This window comes from Alligator sinensis, unplaced genomic scaffold, assembly GCF_000455745.1.
Source record: "Alligator sinensis unplaced genomic scaffold, ASM45574v1 scaffold392_1, whole genome shotgun sequence".
Taxonomy (NCBI): domain Eukaryota; kingdom Metazoa; phylum Chordata; order Crocodylia; family Alligatoridae; genus Alligator; species Alligator sinensis.
Window position 1 is genome coordinate 1,951,001 of NW_005841898.1, and position 18,804 is coordinate 1,969,804.

Below are 18,804 nucleotides of genomic sequence, written 5' to 3' on the forward strand. Positions count from 1 at the left end.
AGACTCCCACCATCAGGTCTCCCTCTTCAGATCCCCCTTGTAGCCTGACACAGAGGACCTTAAGGGACCTTTCCCTGCTGTCAAATATGACCTGCAAGGAAGGGAACCATTCTTTCACGTAGAGGGCCACACCTCCTCCCTTCTTCCCAATCCAATCCTTCTCATAAAGCCTGTAACCCTCAGTATTCACTGCCCCCTCATGCATATGATCCCAGCAAGCCTCCATCAACCCAATCAAATCTAATTCCTCATCAGCCAGAAGGAGTGTCAGTTCCTCCTGATAATTTCCCATGCTTTTGGCATTCCCATAAAGGCATCTGAGCTCTCCCCTAGCCACCTCCAATTATCTGTCAAGTTGTCTGTGTCTCAGGATGTCAGTACCCATCTGGACATCCGTTGTTGGAATGCCCTCCCATGTGTCATTGTGGCTAACAGATTCTCCTTCAGCAGCGGAACTTTCTCCCCGGTCCCTGGATGTGCCTAGTTTAAAGCGCCCGCCAGCAAGTTGGTGACTCTTGTGGTGAAGAGCTTCTTCCCTCTGCTCATGAGATGAATACCATCCCTTGTGTGGAGGCCTCTGTAGTTAAAGTGTGTACCAAGGTCAAGGTATCCAAAGCCAACACGGTGACACCATCTTCTAAGTCTTTGTTTGACCTTCTCGATAAACTCCTTTCTCCTGACTAAGAGGCTTGCAGACAAGAGGAGCTTTGCCCCCATGGTCCTGTAATCTCTCATGATCCTCCCAGAGCTACTTCTTGCTGTGTCATTGGTGCCCACATGGACAAGGAGCATGGGCTAGTGATCAGGAGGGAAGACCAGTTTAGGAATACTTGCTATTACATCATGATTCTTGCTCTTGGAAGGCAGCAGACCCCTTGAGCAAAGGGGTAGGCCTGATAGATGGCTCCCTCTGTTCCCCACAGCAGAGAGTCTCCCACGACTATCACTCTATGTTGTTTACTTTCTGGGGTTGGTTGATCCCACATGGGTGCATTGTCCATCAATGATGTGAGGGCTTTGTAACTGTTGTGCAATGTTATTGGTGGGACAACTGATGCACATTGTGGCTTCAGTCCTATTGTGACCAGTTTCCACCCACTATCGGTTGGAGTATTTTGTTCAGGCCTGCTGATCAGCCCAGTATCTGTGGTGTTCTTCTCCAGGTGCAGGGCCTGGTAGTAGGCATCAATGTCTGCCTCATGTTCCCTGATGGTATGCAGGCCGTCCACCTCCTTTTGTAGCTCCCTCACCCGGCCCTCCACCAGGGAGCACATCCCACAAGTAGGAAGGCCCATGCCCTTGATCCCAGCATCCAGCAGACATGCCAGGCAGCCCCCACAGCCTGGATTCAAAGGCTCTGTCTGTGTAGAGGCCAGGACCATAGGCTCTGCCTGGGTGGATGCCTCCAAGGCACCAAGGGGAGGTGAGCCATCCAGTCCAGAAGGACTAGGGGTGTGGCACATAACCATCACCATATTGCAGGGTGATCCAGGTTGCATGGCTGCCTGGATGTTTATGTAAGTAGGAGACCAGGAGGGTGTTATTGCTCCCACAAGGTCCTCCCCTGCTGCTGCTGCTGCTGCTGCTGCTGCTGTAGTTAGGCAGGCAGGGTTGAGTAGTTGCCAGTAGGAGATCCCATAGCTCCCTGGCTTCCTAAGCAGCCAGGGAATTCCCAGGGTTCCCGGGTCTCTCCCTAGAGGGGGGAAGAGTTGGGTCCTTGCCCCCTTTACCTGGAGGACTTTCCTAGTGATGGGGGGGTGGGCTTCGCTTCCCTGGGGTGTGCTGTACCAAATGTTGGGCAGCCAGGGGGCAACTTAGGACTGAGAGTGCCCACTGGACTGCCCTTTTGTGCGCCTCCTGTGCAAACTCCTACACAAACTCGCACGCTGGGTCCAGAAAATGCCTGTTTGTGTGCTCTGTTTGTGCAGCTCCATTTGCACAGCTCCTTAGGGGCTGAGCTAAGTTGGAGCCAGGGTGGGGCATGAGCCTCCTCGGCTCCGTTCAGTTGCCCCACCACCTAATGCCCACCCACCGTGGGCCCTGCCTATGTCCCGGCTCCATGCTGGGGGATCGGGTCAGGGTCCTCCGGAGGGTCAGCCAGTGTCCTGGGCCCACGGGGGCATGACAGGTTTTATCCGTGTGTCTCACACTGGAGTTGGACCCAGATATGGCTTTTGGCCATTGAGAGCCCTTTTTAAGACGCTGAAGACTCTTCTGTCACAAGGGTTAGCTCATTTTCAGTCCACTGCTGGTGCTGCACCACACCAATTACTGGGAGTGGTGTCCCTCACTGAAGAAAAAGAAGGGGGCAGGTAAGTGTCCTCCCACCCTTCCCCTAACTCTCAAGTTGCTCCCTAGGGGGCTGGGCTAATTCGGAGCCAAAGGTGGGGGCTGACCCTCCTCAGCTCCACTCAGCTGCCCCCATCACCTAATGCCCACCCACTGCGGGCCCCACCTACCTCCCAGCTCTGCACTGGGGGATCAGGTTGGGGTCCTCCAGAGGGTCTGCTGGGGTCTTGGGCTCACGGGAGTGTGACAAATTTTCACCTGTGTGTCTCACGCTGGAGCTGGAGCCAAATATGGCTTATGGCTGTTGAGGGTTAATGTAAAGGGTTAATGCTGTTTCTTGCCTGCAATGCTCTGAAGCCACTACAGTGATGATAGGCAGCAGAATGATTAGGAGCCAGTACACCTGGGCTGTATCCCTGTTCTGGGTGAGGAGTGGGTAGGGACTGGGAACAGTGTGTCATGGGATGCTAAAGACTACAGATTGCTTGCTTTACCACTGTGGAGAAAACTGAAATTATCCTAACACAAGCATAACCCTTGCTTGAACTGGCATAACTTCGAGACCCTCAGGCCAAGTACAGGCATTACACTTTTTACCGATATAAGTGATTGGAAACCAGTCTATACCTGTAACAATAAAAGTTCAGCACACAAAACGAGTCTATACCCATAACAGAACAGAAGTTTGGCTCACATAGACTGGTTTAAAAATGGCAAAATCTGGTCCAAGATTTGCTTCTCTCTCCTGCCCACAAAGGGTGAATGTATGTTCTGTTTGCTACTATTCTAAACTACACCACTTACAGAAAACCACATAACTTAAATTGATTCCACCTTGGGCTTTTTGAATGTCTGTACCTAGTCTCAAAGGACACTTAGCATGAGTTAGCAAGCTTTCACTTGCAAATGCTTGTGTTTTAAATACCCTTCATATGGCCTAAGTGTAATGTGTAATTTCACTCTAAATTATTTTTTGTGTCATTCAAGGAGTATAATGATTAGGAGAGGAACTAAGGGCAAATTTTTCCTGAGGTAAAAATAGCCAACCCACCACAGAAACAGTGAATCCATGACAAAAATGTTGCTGTTTCAAATAACTTCTTTGCTATGCCAGGACAAAGTTAATACCTGGCTAGATATTAGACCCCACTAACCCACAGTGCACTGCACTCTTTCACCAAACTCCAAAAGTGCCTGCCTCAGCACTGGGAAGTTTAAAGGATATGTAGGTAGCTTGGGACCTGAACACATCTGCCAGCAGCATTCCCATGTTCAAGGCTGTGTAGACCTCTAAAGGGTGTGTGCACAGTCCAGGAGCCTTTTTAAAGTTTTCAGCTCTTAGAGCACCCATGAGCAGGCAGTACCAGTTCCCATACTCGAGCAGGTCATGCTGCAGCAACTCTATCCTGGTTACTGCCAGGTCACAAGAGGTAAGGGCTACTTGCAAGTCTACCTGACAGCTCACTCCTTACTCAGTAGTTAAGAGATGATGGCTGATTTTCAGAAGTCTGATGTATGCAATTTTTGGTTGGTCACTGCAGGTCATTGCAGGCTGCAGGTGGCCAGGTTTCAAAATCAAACCTGTGCTTCTCTGTAGGGCTGTTCTTTTGCAGATACTTAGAGAAGGGGGTTTCAACCTTTTTTAAGGAGTGTACCCCTTCTGGGGTACACTTCTGGTGGAGCGGGGAGGGGGGGCAGTGGCAGCCAGATGCGGAGTAGGGGAGGCTTGCATGTGGTGGCACAGTGTGGTGAATGGTGGCAGTGGCCGCTACGTGCGAGCTCCTCCCCCCCGACTTCTGGCCAGGCGGCACTTGTGGAGTTTGCAGAGGGGAGCTGCTACCCTCACCTCTCTGCGCCCGGCCCTGCTTCTGGGAAGCAGCAGAGCAGGGTGGTAGGTGGTGACAATCCATCCCCACCCGCGCTTACTCCCTAGCCCCTTTCCAAGTACCCCTGGGGGTACACATACCCCTGGTTGACAACCCCTGGCTTAGAAAATCTAGAACAAGTGGCAATAAAGCCTTTGTATCTTTCTTATGGAATTTTTACATGTTAATTTTAGGCAGCTCCTGGAGATTTTAATCCCTGGATTGTCCAAACATGAACACATGAAACTAGTTCTAAGCACCCCTTAGGTGGCTTAAAGTTATGCCACTACAGGATAGGTTTATCTGTTATCTGTGTTACCCAACTAGTGTTACACTAATGTGTGGCCACTCTAGGCTACATGTTAATGTAATACCACCCTCCCCCCACGCTTCCCTCTTTGCTGGTTTTTTAGTCCTCATTGCCCCTGCTTGCCTGAACATGTGACTGCTCCAAACTCAAGCTAACACTAACTCAGATCAACGTTTGAGAAGCTCAGAGTGTAATGCACAACAAACCCCCTACATTCCTGGAAAGCATTAGAGTCTAAGACTTTCTTCCAAAAGAGATGAATTCTAAATAGTATATGTAAATCAACTAAGCTCCAACACCTTTTGTGTTGTACCTTTAGAGCAAAGAATTATTGAGATATGCTTTCTATTAATTGTGTTTCATGGTATTTGTTTCCAGCCTTACCCAAACCTCCAGGAACCCCTGTGGTGACAGAAAGCACAGCAACAAGCATAACATTGACTTGGGATTCTGGAAACCCTGAGCCAGTCTCTTACTATATAATCCAACATAAACCTAAAAACTCTGAGGAGCCATATAAAGAAATTGATGGGGTGGCTACAACACGCTACAGTGTTGCAGGCCTAAGCCCATATTCAGAGTATGAATTCCGGGTAGTTGCTGTAAATAATATTGGACGGGGCCCACCCAGCGAGCCAGTGTCAACAAGGACCTCGGAACAAGCACCATCTAGTGCACCTCGCAATGTACAGGCTCGTATGTTGAGCTCAACCACAATTTTGGTACAGTGGGAAGAACCTGAGGAACCCAATGGTCAAATACAAGGTTACAGAGTATATTACACCATGGACCCCACTCAGCATGTTAACAGTTGGATGAAACACAATGTGGCTGACAGCCATATTACCACTATTGGAAATTTAGTACCACAGAAGACATACTCTGTGAAGGTTCTTGCTTTTACCTCTGTTGGGGATGGACCACTTTCTAGTGAAATTCAAGTCATTACTCAAACAGGAGGTAAGATTGCAATATACAAAACTGTGGAATAACTGTGACATGTAGAAAATAGGCAAAGATCATTTGAGTTAGCTGGAGTCGGAAAATAAATCCTTTTGAGAAATAACCAACAAACTTTCTGGTCTTTTCTTAAAGGTTTTATTGGATTTGTCTTAGTGTGTTCTATGTTTTCTATAGGTTTTTCATTTCTTTATGTTGTCTTATCAACAGATTTTAATCAACATTGATTTAGAAATGTAAAATGTGGCATTCAGCAACATGGGGGTTGTTGAAAATATCTAAAGTAATACAAAATAGTGTATGTTCCTTTATTTTGTGAATCAGTATATATACACATCCCACCAGCATAGAAAACACAAGAGCTTTTAGGTATAAAACAAAGTCGTTCTTCCTCTGTTTGATGTTTGCAGGTAGTTTGTTTTGTTTGTGTATAGGAATTTTAGGCTTATGAATTAATTTTATTAGCAAGACACTATCAAGCACAGTGAAACTTATTGCAAAGCATTTTTTATTAAGCTAAAAGTAAAAAAAATCTTGTGGTGTTAAACTGTAGAGAGTATTTTATTAGAGGACAATTGAATAAAAACTCCCTGGTGTTTTGTGGTCTAGAAAAAACTGTATGAAGCATTACCATAAATTGGTGACTTCCTGGAAATATTACCAGATTTACTTGAATCCAGGACAAGGTTATGGGAGGAAAAAAGCCTCATGGATTTGAGTACTGGTCTGGGGCAGGCAGTGGCTCAGCTCTGGCTTTGGCTCTGGGCTCAGGGCTGAAATCAGAGACAAGCTGTCACCTGCCCTGGGCTGTATTTGCTCATTTGGTTGGGGAGGGGGCTTGCAGCTGTGGGGAGCATGGGGGAAGAGTGTAGGTAAGGAAGAACTTGCCACCTGCTCCTCCACCCCTTGCCCCCGTGCCAGTGCTTGCACCCCACCCCCTTCTTCCCTCATTCTCTGCTCTCCTCTGCTTAGCAGCCCACTCTCCCACTTACCTTCTGCTCTGACTCCAGTTCCTCCAGTCCCAGCTCAGCTCAGTTGGGAGCTGCCACTGCTTCTTCCTGGCTGGGCTGTGGCTAGGCCAGGACCACATTTGCTGCTGACTTCCTCAGAGGAGCAGAGCTTCAAGAGAAGGTAAATAGGATCATGGGAGATGAGTGGTGGGCGGGGGGATAAAGGCACAGGGCACAAGGGAAATGGGGGCAGACACAAAAGAGCAAAGGACAGAGGGCAGGCTGCATTAGGGAGCAGGGGGTGGGGAAGGCAGCAATTGGGGGCGGGAACAGGCATGTGGGGGCAGGTAGTGGGAGGGCACATAGGGGCCATATGATGATACAGGCAGCAGGGAGAGCTGGTACAAAGGACAAGGGGTGGGGCCCTGGCTCCTCCCACCCCCACCACTCTTTTTCCCACTACAGCATTTAGGGGGGGATGATTTTAAACTGACCTTCTTCTCACTAGATTCCATACATAGCAAATTATAAATGTTATAATTCTTCATGGGTAGAACCTAATTATTAGAGTGGGGTCATATAAAATTCAAAGTCTTCTTGGATTTGGGTAAATATGGTATTTAATGCTACTTGAATTTTTTAACATTAACAATCTCCCCTATTGCAAAAGATCTTCCACTTTTGAAAAACAACTCCAAAAAGTATCACAAGGCATTGCATCAAATTCTGCAGTCATTTGCATGCAAATCTAGTGACTTCAGTAGAGCTGAATATGTGTGATAGAGAGGTGAATTTAACTCATAATCATGGAATTTCTGCATGTTTGGAGTAACAGTGAGGAAAATGTACCTTATCTATAGTTTAACAGTTTCAATTCTCTTTTCTTTAAGGAAAGAGAGACAGAAGTTTATCCATACATTTCTAATGCACCTAGTAGAAAAGTGATGCTTTTATGCACATTGATATAGTTTATATTCCTTTTGATTTTAAGCATATAGGGCACCTATACATGAACCAGGATGCTGCTCTGATGCGCTGTAAGTACAGCGTGTCGGAGCAAACTTAATTAATTGAATCTGCTGGGGCATGGTAATTTCTGTACTCCAGGCAGCTTCCACATATTGTGTATCAGGGTTCCCACACTTCAAAATGACAGCAGGGGCACATTGACTAAAGCTCCTTAGATGAGCTTTAGTTAAAGCACCCTGGTGCCATTTTGAAGCACGGGGATACTGATACATGAGAAGCTCTGGGGGACTTTAATTAGAGTGGCTTTCAGAGCTGCTCTAATTAAAGTACCCACTGCCCCCACTCCTGAAGAACATGTAAAAATGCCAACAGTTTTTTTCTGTTACCGTTTATTTTCTCACTTTGACCTTTTTATGCTATGGATGCTTTGGGTCATAATAACAACATCCATAATAACATGGGCAATTCAAGGTCAGCCAGATCCCCCTGTTTTAAGGGCCTTGTCATAGCCTAAAAAATCAGACCCTACATGATTTATTGCTGAGTCCAGTTAGAGTGGTCCACATTCTATTATAAAATATAGTCATTTTAGGAATACTCCATTTATTTAAGCATTTCTAGCATGTGCATCACTTTACATGCCTTCATGTTTTTTCTTGCTGCTGTAATTTGAAGAAATCATGGTGATGATGATGCTGTTGGAGTAATTCTTAATGCAAGTGTGTTCACTTTCTTTTAAGTGACTTGACCTCACATTTTTGTTTTCATACTGTCTCAGTAAAACAACCGTTATTAAAGAGCAGAGGAGTTTTAAAGTACCAATCTGACAAAAAATGCATGAAAGCATATAAATCAAGAGATGAATGGAGGCAAAAACTTAATGCAGCACTCAGGTACCTCCAAATTTTGAACATATTTAAATGTTGATCCAAAATGAGCGACAGCCTCACCTTTATAACAGGCTGCATTAAAATTGCAAATGCATATCCTCCCTCTCAAAATGTAGAGTATTACAAATCTTTGAATTTGGGGACCTGAGAATAGCCTGCAAAATGGGGAAAAACTTTTAAAAGTTCAATGGTTTATATGTTTTGCATTCAATGAAGTGAAAAATAGAGGAGAGAGAGATCCAAATGACCCTAATGTTAGATTTAAAATGATTTGTAGGCAGGCCCAACCTGAAGAGTGTGTGGGGCCTGGGGCAAATCAGCCAATGCAGGGCCCAGCCCCTGCTCCAATCCCATGCACCCCGGGCCTGAAGAAGCTGCCACCGCCATCAGCAGCAGCGGCGTCGGTGGGGGGAGTGGGGAACAAGCGGCTGGACGTGAAGCCAGTGGTAGCAGCGCAAAGTCATTGTGGTCACTCAACCCAGCTCCATGGGGCCTGGGGTGATTGCCCCAATTCGCCCCACCCTCCCAGAGGGATGGCCCTGTCTGTAGGTTTTGGGGGTTGGTTTTGGAAGGGGTTATTGGTTTTTTTTTGTGGGGTTTTTTAATTTTTTAACTTGAAAATAAATGCCATTAGTGTAACTTATCACTTGAGAGGCTATATTTTGATTCCATCAAAAGTGGCAAACTCGTATTTACTTCATTGGCACCAGCATTTGGATCATAAAGGCTGATTGATAACTATGACTTCAAAACTTTTGACAGTTTGCTTTCCTTTGGTCTTCCTGCTATGGGTGCAGATCACTGGAGGAATGTTTTGAGAACTATATGAAAATTTATAGTTTGAGAACTATAAACTACATTTCTTTATTTGATTGAAATTTGTTGTTAAACTGTGTCCTTCTCAAGTGTCACAGAGCATCACAGGAGTTGCAGGTCTGATGGTTTATGTCCCATTCTCCTCTGTGGTCTAGGCTCTTCAGCCAGGCTATATCTCCCATGAAGTAGTTTTTTGCTATGGGATACATGGGGGACATCCTAGTGGTTTATCAGGAGGGAAGGCCATAGACAACACAGAAGATGTAGTTCAACAAGAGATCTCAGGCCATAGTGGAGAATTTGCACCTGCAAGCTACAGTCCCCATGAAGCACCACAGGAGCTCTGGCAGGCCTGGTTTAAATATTGATATGGCCAAAAACAAAATATTCCAGTTCATAATTTGGCTGTAGACTTGTGGTTTTCATTTCCCTCTTCCCTCCTCCTCCTCCTCTTCCCCCTCCCAACCCTGTAGTAGACTATCCCGGATTATTTTATTGCTGATGTAGTTCACTTCAAAAGAGAAATGCAGCTGAATGAAACACCATAAATATCTAATTGAGAGCCCAGTATGTCTCAGAAGTCTAACAGGTTTTTGAAGTAATGTCTCAAAAGATAATTTAAAAGGAATGAACTAGCTAGAAAAAGAGGATTTTGAATGCCACAGTGGATAGACATTCTAGATTTTAATGCAATTTATCTGAAGATTTTTTTGAAGCTGTGAGTAGTTGAAAGTGTTGCCTCGCTGTATAATAAGCAGTGACTACTTAAGTGAAGGTTTAATTCTGTACCCTCATGTATTTAATGTTTTAATACAGTAAATCCCAGCAATTGACATCGTATTTCATGTTTATGGCTCTTCTGTACTTTCACATAAATCTTGGACCTCTTGTTCTTGTGTTAGAGAGCTGTCTGAAGCAACTCTGCTTCAAGTTGTGTTTAGCTTTTGAAGTCAGGTTTTACTGTTTTTGTCACTGATGCAAGCAAATGTTTTTCATAATCAAAAATAGTATACTTGAGGGAGCAAATAGAAATTTGTGGAAAATTGCAAGTAAACAATTAGACCAGCATAAGATTTTGAAAGTTTTAAAATGTTTCTCCCATTTAAAGATTGAATTTGATATCTAAAATGTTATATATCTGTAACTTAAATATGCCTTATTTTCTGCACTTGAACCTGTCCATATATTTACCATGTAAAAAAATAGGAGCAAAACAATTCACATTCTTCATCCTTATTTTACCCTTTACACAAACATGGGTACAAATTTTCACCAGGAAAAGTCAACAAAAATCTAGCCATCATAATAGAAAACTTCAGAGTTGAGCCATCAAACCACAGGAAAGTGAATTCCAACAGGTTTCTGCAAGGAAATCAATAATTCTGTTTTATGGAGTCACAGGGAAGTGTTATCAGTGCTTTTCCAATAAGGCTAGGGATAGATGTTACACATAAACTAGTTTAAGTGATCAAAAACTGATTTAAACCTGCCTGTAACAGAACAGACATTCAGTGCACATAAACCAGTTTGGAAATGGCTGAAACTGGTTTGAGATAAACCTGATCGAATGTAGTATCAGACTTAACTGATGTCGGACTCGATGATCTATTGAGGTCCCTTCCGACCCTAACATCTATGAATCTATGATGTGGGTCACTGGTTTATGCTATGTCTGTTCCAGACCCCTTGCTGCTTTAAGTTAAATCAGACCCCTCCAGCATCCCCTCTCTGGGCTGGGCGGGGCTCTCGGCTCCACAGCAGAGCTGACCCCTCCCCTCTGCTCCCTAGCTGCAGCTCCGGCAGAGACTTGCAGGCACAGAAGGGTCTGCTGGCTTCCCCATGCCTCACCCCTCACAATTACTGCTTAAGCAGCGATCCCTTCCTCCTCTCTCCCACAGCATGGACTGTAGCCAGCATGTGGTATGCCACTATGTGGTATGCTAGCTGAGACATGTCTGTGTAAGGCAGATAGAACAGTGTCCACTTAGGACTTTTTGGAGCTATTCAGCAGGTCAGCTGGTAATGTCCCTGCATTGCTTCCTTTGGAAAAAGCTGTTTAAGAAGAGTTTGAATTAATGAGCAAGGCTTTGTTTTCTGATGGGGTGCTAAATGCTGATAACAGAGCTGATAAATGCTCTGTTATCAAGAGCGACCTGCTGCGACCTGGCAACACCCCCCTCAGCTCAGCCCCGTAGAAAGCAAGGGAGGGCTGCTCTGGTGCCCCCCGCCCCGGCTTCTAGCCTGAGCCACTGCAGGCATGTGCCAGCATTTTTTTCAGTCCAGAAGGGGATGTCTGTACAGTTTTAAACAGATTTAGCCTAGCCAGGTTAGACTAACCTGCAAAGATTGAATCAATTCAGGCTAAGGCTTTTTGAATGTCTGTCCCTAGACTAAGTGTGGGACCAAACCCCAAATGTGCTTTATAGCAGGGATGTCAAAGATATTACTCCCAGACATCTTCTAACTGTCAGGAATTTCAGGGTGGAGCCAACTGCTTAATTCCAGGGTACAGAACTTTATTGGGCAACATTTAGGCATCAGTGGTATGAACGACAGCTACATTAAAACCTGTGGCTCCCTGAGCGGACACAACACTTCTTACCCCACTGTGTGGGTCCAGATCCAGTCCAGGGGGCCAAACGAGTTTCACACCCCTGCTCTATATGAATTGTCTGCTGCAAACACTAGACTTTTGCAGAGAAGAAGTTTGACTACCTGACTGTCTATTAGCTCCCCCCTCCCCTCTCACCCCACCTCTCCCCCACATTACAGGTATCATGCAGTTAAATAGTTATTTGCTCAGTTACTGTAAGACCAGCTACACATGCAAATTAGCTATGATGCCATTAAAAGCTCCAAGCAGCTATAAAGTTAAACCTTGAAAATGTGTACTAACTTTATAGCTGTTTTTTATCAATCTTTAATTTGCATGTGTACCACGCCTCCCCTGTGGCTGGGAGCCCCATCAGCTGCCAGGACTGCCAGCCACAGGAGTGCAGCATGCTGGGACCCAGCATGTTCCCAGTGGGGTTGGGGAATTGTGGCTGCCACAGTCTCCCAGCCCCAGCGGGGTTCACGTATTTTCAAGGCCAGGGGATCATGGCAACTGTGATCCCCTAGCCCCAGGTGTGCATGGGGTTCCCCTGCAGATGGGAGACCTTCATCTGAGGGCACTCACAGCTGCAGGAGCTTGCTTCTTGCTGGTGGAGGGGGAGCCTGGTATCAAGTTCCTCCTGCACCAGCAATAAGGTGTAATGGGATGTAATGCATGATCCTACAACCGTGCCTCTTGCTCTGCACTTGTAGGATGACAAGAGGCATGACTGCATGGCTCATGTATTAGATCCAATTGTGCCTTTACCTTGTAAATAAATGCAAGAGAAAAAAGATATTACATTTTCATTCAACAAAATCTTAACTGAAAGTTAACAGGTTGAACTGTTTGGTTCTACTAATAATATTTGGCACTTCTGAGAAAAGGGGCCTGCCATTGTACCTAGGCAGACAATTTGTTGTCTTTCATGAATATTCAATATTCACAGACACACATACAGGCATGTACCAACAATAACACCTTTGTCTTGCTAAAACTAGTTATTCACCCTGCCATCATCAATACTTTTAATCTAGTCTCATCAGCCACTAAGGTTGAGCAGAGGTTTTAAACAAAAAGAAAAAAATTAAAAAACTTCCCTCAATTTTCCCTCAGTTAGCATTCTGTGTATCTCTGTACTGCCAAACACAGAGGAAAGAGACAGGGATGCTTACCATCTCTGAAACTCTAGAGACGTAAAGGCAACGTTTTTGTAATATCCTACTCCAGTAGCTAGGGAAGCCTTTGTGCGTTGTTGGTGTTAAGTCAACACAAAGCTTAGGACATGGCAGTGGATGAGGGTGTATGGCAAGAGATACAACTGGCCACAAAAAAGATGCAGTGGAGGATAGTTTAACAGGGTGGAGGATAATTCCATAGGAAATGTCTTTCTCCTGTAAAATGGGAAAAGGAATTTGTCAATAATATAATGTAGATACAGGAGCTGTGCTGCCAAATGGGAAAGCAGACCTCCAGTCAGGTACCTGTTTTGTTTGTTTGCTTGTTGCATATAAATGACATTTGCAGCGATCTTCCCCATGACCTCAGTGCCTCCCTTCATTAGTGCCTACTCTGATCAGACACAATAGTGATAGGAGTGATAAATGCACCATGAATTAAAACTCAGAAATTTCTCGCCTGGTATCAAGTTCCTCCTGCACCAGCAATAAGGTGTAATGGGATGTAATGCATGATCCTACAACCGTGCCTCTTGCTCTGCACTTGTAGGATGACAAGAGGCATGACTGCATGGCTCATGTATTAGATCCAATTGTGCCTTTACCTTGTAAATAAATGCAAGAGAAAAAAGATATTACATTTTCATTCAACAAAATCTTAACTGAAAGTTAACAGGTTGAACTGTTTGGTTCTACTAATAATATTTGGCACTTCTGAGAAAAGGGGCCTGCCATTGTACCTAGGCAGACAATTTGTTGTCTTTCATGAATATTCAATATTCACAGACACACATACAGGCATGTACCAACAATAACACCTTTGTCTTGCTAAAACTAGTTATTCACCCTGCCATCATCAATACTTTTAATCTAGTCTCATCAGCCACTAAGGTTGAGCAGAGGTTTTAAACAAAAAGAAAAAAATTAAAAAACTTCCCTCAATTTTCCCTCAGTTAGCATTCTGTGTATCTCTGTACTGCCAAACACAGAGGAAAGAGACAGGGATGCTTACCATCTCTGAAACTCTAGAGACGTAAAGGCAACGTTTTTGTAATATCCTACTCCAGTAGCTAGGGAAGCCTTTGTGCGTTGTTGGTGTTAAGTCAACACAAAGCTTAGGACATGGCAGTGGATGAGGGTGTATGGCAAGAGATACAACTGGCCACAAAAAAGATGCAGTGGAGGATAGTTTAACAGGGTGGAGGATAATTCCATAGGAAATGTCTTTCTCCTGTAAAATGGGAAAAGGAATTTGTCAATAATATAATGTAGATACAGGAGCTGTGCTGCCAAATGGGAAAGCAGACCTCCAGTCAGGTACCTGTTTTGTTTGTTTGCTTGTTGCATATAAATGACATTTGCAGCGATCTTCCCCATGACCTCAGTGCCTCCCTTCATTAGTGCCTACTCTGATCAGACACAATAGTGATAGGAGTGATAAATGCACCATGAATTAAAACTCAGAAATTTCTCAGTCTTTATACATTCCTCCAGTAGGACATGTTAGGTGGTGTTTTTTGTTCTGTATTTTTTTTACTCCATTTCTTTGTATCCTTCAGATCTCTTTCTCAGCTTTCATTTGTCCCATTTCTGTCTCCTCCTCTTAAATCACTCTGATTTTCTTCATCTTCCGTTCCATTTTCTTGTGGTTTTTTCCTTTTCTTTTCTTTGTTTTACAAATATTCCTTTTTTAACTGTAAACTAAAAGATTTACAATTTTTATAGGCACTGGCAACATTCTCCTCTTTGTCTGTGTTTTCTTTCCTCTGTCCTTGTTATCTCTGCTTTTCTCATTCCTTTAATGTTACTTTCTCACCCCCTTGTCCCCATCTCAGTTCATTCTTTACATGCTTAGTTTATTATTTGCATTCTCCCTTCCAGCTTCCTCTCCTGGTGTTCTTCTTTACTCCTCTGCTCCCTGCTTGAATAACTGAGTTAAATGACCCATTGAGCAGTAACTTAAAAAAATAGGTGACCTGTTTAAAATCTTCCTGCCCTAAGGCATTGAATTAAAAAGTATTTTGAGACCTTTAATACAGAATGCATTGAAGAATGCTGGAAATGTGCAGCATAGATTATTGCTGACCTTTAACTGAAGTATGAGAGAAGGCAGCTTGATATACCTTTATGATAACTTCACTGTATCTTTAGAAATAAAATTAATCATATAGTATAAGCATTCTCAGGCATAGTTCTTCAAGTTTCTTTTTTTACATTCAAACTGTTTTCAGACAAAATATGTAGAATTTTATTTTTGAGTTTAAATAACCATTTTAATGCACTTATGGGATCTAGCACTGTTTCTTGCTCATTAACTTCTTTGGCAAATGATTTACACATGACTGGCAAGCTTTAGATTTTTTGACAAAATGTGGCACAATATTTTATGTTTTAAATAGAACAATTAATTCTGCTTAAGCATTGTCTCTCTGAATTTCAGACTGTTGACTTCTAAGCAGTCAGGAGCCTCCAAATTCAGGTTATTGGGTTATTTTTCTCTCAGAAGAGAGAGAATTAGACAACAGTAGAGAACTAATCAACTATCACAGGTTATTTTTAATTGCCTTATGTCTAAATATAGTATTTTAATGTAAATACTGATCAGAAAAAATGCGTGTAAGAGAATGTACTGTACTCATTTACTCTTAAACTGTAATGGCTTCTCAGGAATATTTTGAATTTCTTGGCAAAAAGACTCAAAATCTTAGCTTTCTTGTAACTCCTGTATATCTCCAATGAATCTGTGGCTTGCTTTGTTTCTGTCCTTGCAACTATTTACACAAAGGGCCAGGGTAGTGGAATAGAAGGGTGTAGAAATTAATAATTTTGTACTGTAACCCTACATTGTCACTATGGCTAGGGGCAGACATTCAAAAAACCTGAGCCTGAATTGATTTAATCTTTACAGGTTAGTCTAACCTGGCTAAGCTAAACTGGTTTGTAACTGTACAGACATCCCAGAAATGCAGGCACATGCCTGCAGTAGCTCAAGCTAGAAGCCGGGGGATGCTAGAGCAGCCCTCCTTTATCTTCCAAAGTGCTGAGATGAGGTGGGGTGTGTCCAGGCCCCTGCAGGACACTCTGATTAAGCGGCCCCTCCCCCTCTTGATAACAGCATTTATCAGCTTTGGTATCAGCATTTAACACCCCATCAGAAAACAAAGCCCCCTCTCATTAGTTCAAGCTCTTCTAAAACAACTTTTTCCAAGGAAGAAATGCAGGGACATTACCAGCTACCTGTTGATTAGTTCCAAAAAGGACACAGTCCTGTCTGCCTTTGTCCCGTCTGCCACATCACAGACCATAGCCAGCATGTGGTATGCTAGCTAATGCTGAGAGGTATCTGTGTAAGGCAGAGGGGAGGGAGGAATCCCTACTTAGCAGGGAGTGGTGAAGGAAAGGAGGGAGAGCAGGGGGAAGCCAGGCAGCAACATAGCAGCAGGAGCCTAAATGTACCCTAACGAAGTTCTGTACCCTGGAATTAAGCAGTCAGCTCCACCTTGAAATTCCTGGCAGTTAGATGACATGTCTGGAAGCAATATCCTTGACACCCCTGCTATAAAGCACATTTGGGGTTTGGTCCCACACTTAGACTAGGAACAGACAATCAAGAAGCCTGATCCTAAATTGATTACATCTTTGCAGGTTAGTCTAACCTGGCTAGACTAAATCTGTTTATAACCATACAGACATCCTCTCTGGACTGAAACATTGCTGGCACATGCAGCCTGCAGTGTCTGCCAGAACTCCAGTCAGGGAGCAGAGGAGAGGGTCCAGCTCTGCTGTGTAGCAGAGAGCATTCTGGGATGCTGGGGGAATTTGGTTTAACTTAAACAAGGAAGGGGTCTGGGACCGGTTTGACCCAAATCAGTTGCATAAACCAGTTTGACCCAAATCAGTTAAATCTGATACTACATTCGACCAGGTTTATCTCAAACTGGTTTCAGCCATTTTCAAACTGGTTTATGTGCACTGAACATCTGTTCTGTTGCAGGTGTAAACCAGTTTCTGATAACTTAAACCGGTTTATGTGTAATGTCTGTTTCTAGCCAAAGTGGCCTTGCGCTAGTTGCTTATGTTCTCAGTTATGAGCCTTAATTGGGGTTTTTTTTGTTTGTTTTTTTGTGTCCAGAGGCATAACATGATGTCTAAGCACCTTGAGCAGCAGTGATGTATGGGTGGAGCAGTGTCACTGGTTGTGCTGTCAGCAGCATATTAGCAGCCAGTTTGGCAGTGGTTGGAATGGTGCCCCCTCAACCACTCTTTGTTATGCTATTGCTTAGGCACTTTGAAATCTCTGGATAAAGACAATGTAAAATGTTGTTCTCCAAAAATACCTCAATGGCAAGGATTTCAGCTCTGTAGATGGATCATGTTCCTCTGGTGCAGGCTTAACTTGTTGTTTTCTTGTTAGACACATTTAAGAAATGGAAGCAAGGCAGCCTGCACTGATTTTCCATATTTCCTCTCCCGAGTTGTATTTTATTAGGGAAGGAGATAAGAACTAGAAAACCATGCCACTTGGCATGGTTCCTGTTCATCTATCCACTGCTCAGGAATACTTTTTCTAGATTAACAGAGTGTTGTGTATATGTTTCCATGACATTCCTAAAATATTTGCAAAAATTATAGTTGTACTTTCATTTTCTTATTTTGGCTTGCTTATCCAACATCTTGAGGCTTTCTCTCTCTCCTACAGGTGTTATTAGCAAACTGTACCAGAATGCATGTAGTTTAGTAGTATTTTTGACTCTCCATTTCCTAGTTTGTTTGGAATTTTCTAGAAGTTCCCCTCCAGTCCCAGAGTTTTAGTCATTGCCCAGTGGAAATGGGAAATATCTACATAGCACAGACTAGTGAAAGTGGTGACTTGTTTTGCCATCAATGCAATATTCTCGTTAAAGTATCACCTGAAGCCACCAGATTTTGGATGGCTAGGGTGCTAAGGCATACAGTTGACAGGCCAGAGGTCACAAGTTCGAGGCCATAGCAAAAACACTCACAGCACAGCCATGTCAGATTTCAACAAATCTATGAATCCTGCTAAATATCTTGTCACAAGGACATGAGAAGGAAGGAAGGATCAGATTTTGGAAGCTCAGCTTCTTTACCTAGTTGATTTCCCTGGAAATAGTTAATAAATCAGCCCTAAATCAGTGGAAAAGGTCTTGAATGTGAAATTCCTGGAGATGGGCTTCTTATCTATAATCTAATTTATAATCACCACCTTTGGTGCCCTCTATCCATTGACATGGATTTTTTGGTATTCTGGGAAGTATATTGTTGTGTACACAGGGTGTACAGTAGGAATTAAAAACAACCCGGCATCTTATCAGGGGATAAGACACAATGCCACATTTATTGGAACATAAAACATGCAACATGAAAAGAATAAAGAACAGTAAGGTTATCTGCTTTACTCATTCCCATGCATACTCTACTCACTCATTCATTCATCCATTCATTCAAAAGAGATAAGCACACACACAAAAGTTAGACAGTCCTGCAAAGGTTAAGTTGTTACCAAGTTTTACAGTTGCTCAGGTCAGTCTGGTGGCTGGCCAGGCTGACCAGAATGATGGAGTCAGGTCTTGTTGGGTGCACCCAAAATTCCTTCTTGCAGGTGGAAGAAGACCGAAAGCTTTGTCTTTGTGTTTGTTCTTTATAGTGATATCTGTCCATACAAGGCTATGGATTCCACTGAGTCAGATGCAAAGGTCATTCTCCTTGTCCTGTTGGCAGGCTGGGATTGGTAGGACATGATCTTCTGGATTTGTGGTCTGCGATTTTCGGGGGGGGGCATTGCTTGCAGTCTTCAGCCATCAGGGTGAAGCATGATCCAGTACTTAGTAATCCTTAACTGCTGACTCGATGTCGCTGCAGCCTTTAACTGTTAAACCAAAGAACGCTATTTTCACCTGCTGCAAAAGGACTGTCTTCCTTCATGTTGTCACTGTGTGGGCCGGCTCCCGATCTCGGTGGCT

General features: G+C 43.8%; 1 protein-coding gene across 25 annotated transcripts in view; it reads left to right on the top strand.

Annotated features, from left to right (window-relative positions):
- Nucleotides 1-18,804, top strand: part of PTPRD (protein tyrosine phosphatase, receptor type D) — a 956,762-nt gene that overhangs the window by 735,671 nt on the left and 202,287 nt on the right. For all 25 annotated transcript variants that reach the window (XM_025197516.1, XM_025197518.1, XM_025197527.1 and 22 more), the window contains one exon: nucleotides 4,843-5,424. In XM_025197516.1, the coding sequence (XP_025053301.1) occupies nucleotides 4,843-5,424 (582 nt within the window). The remainder of the gene's footprint in view (nucleotides 1-4,842; nucleotides 5,425-18,804) is intronic.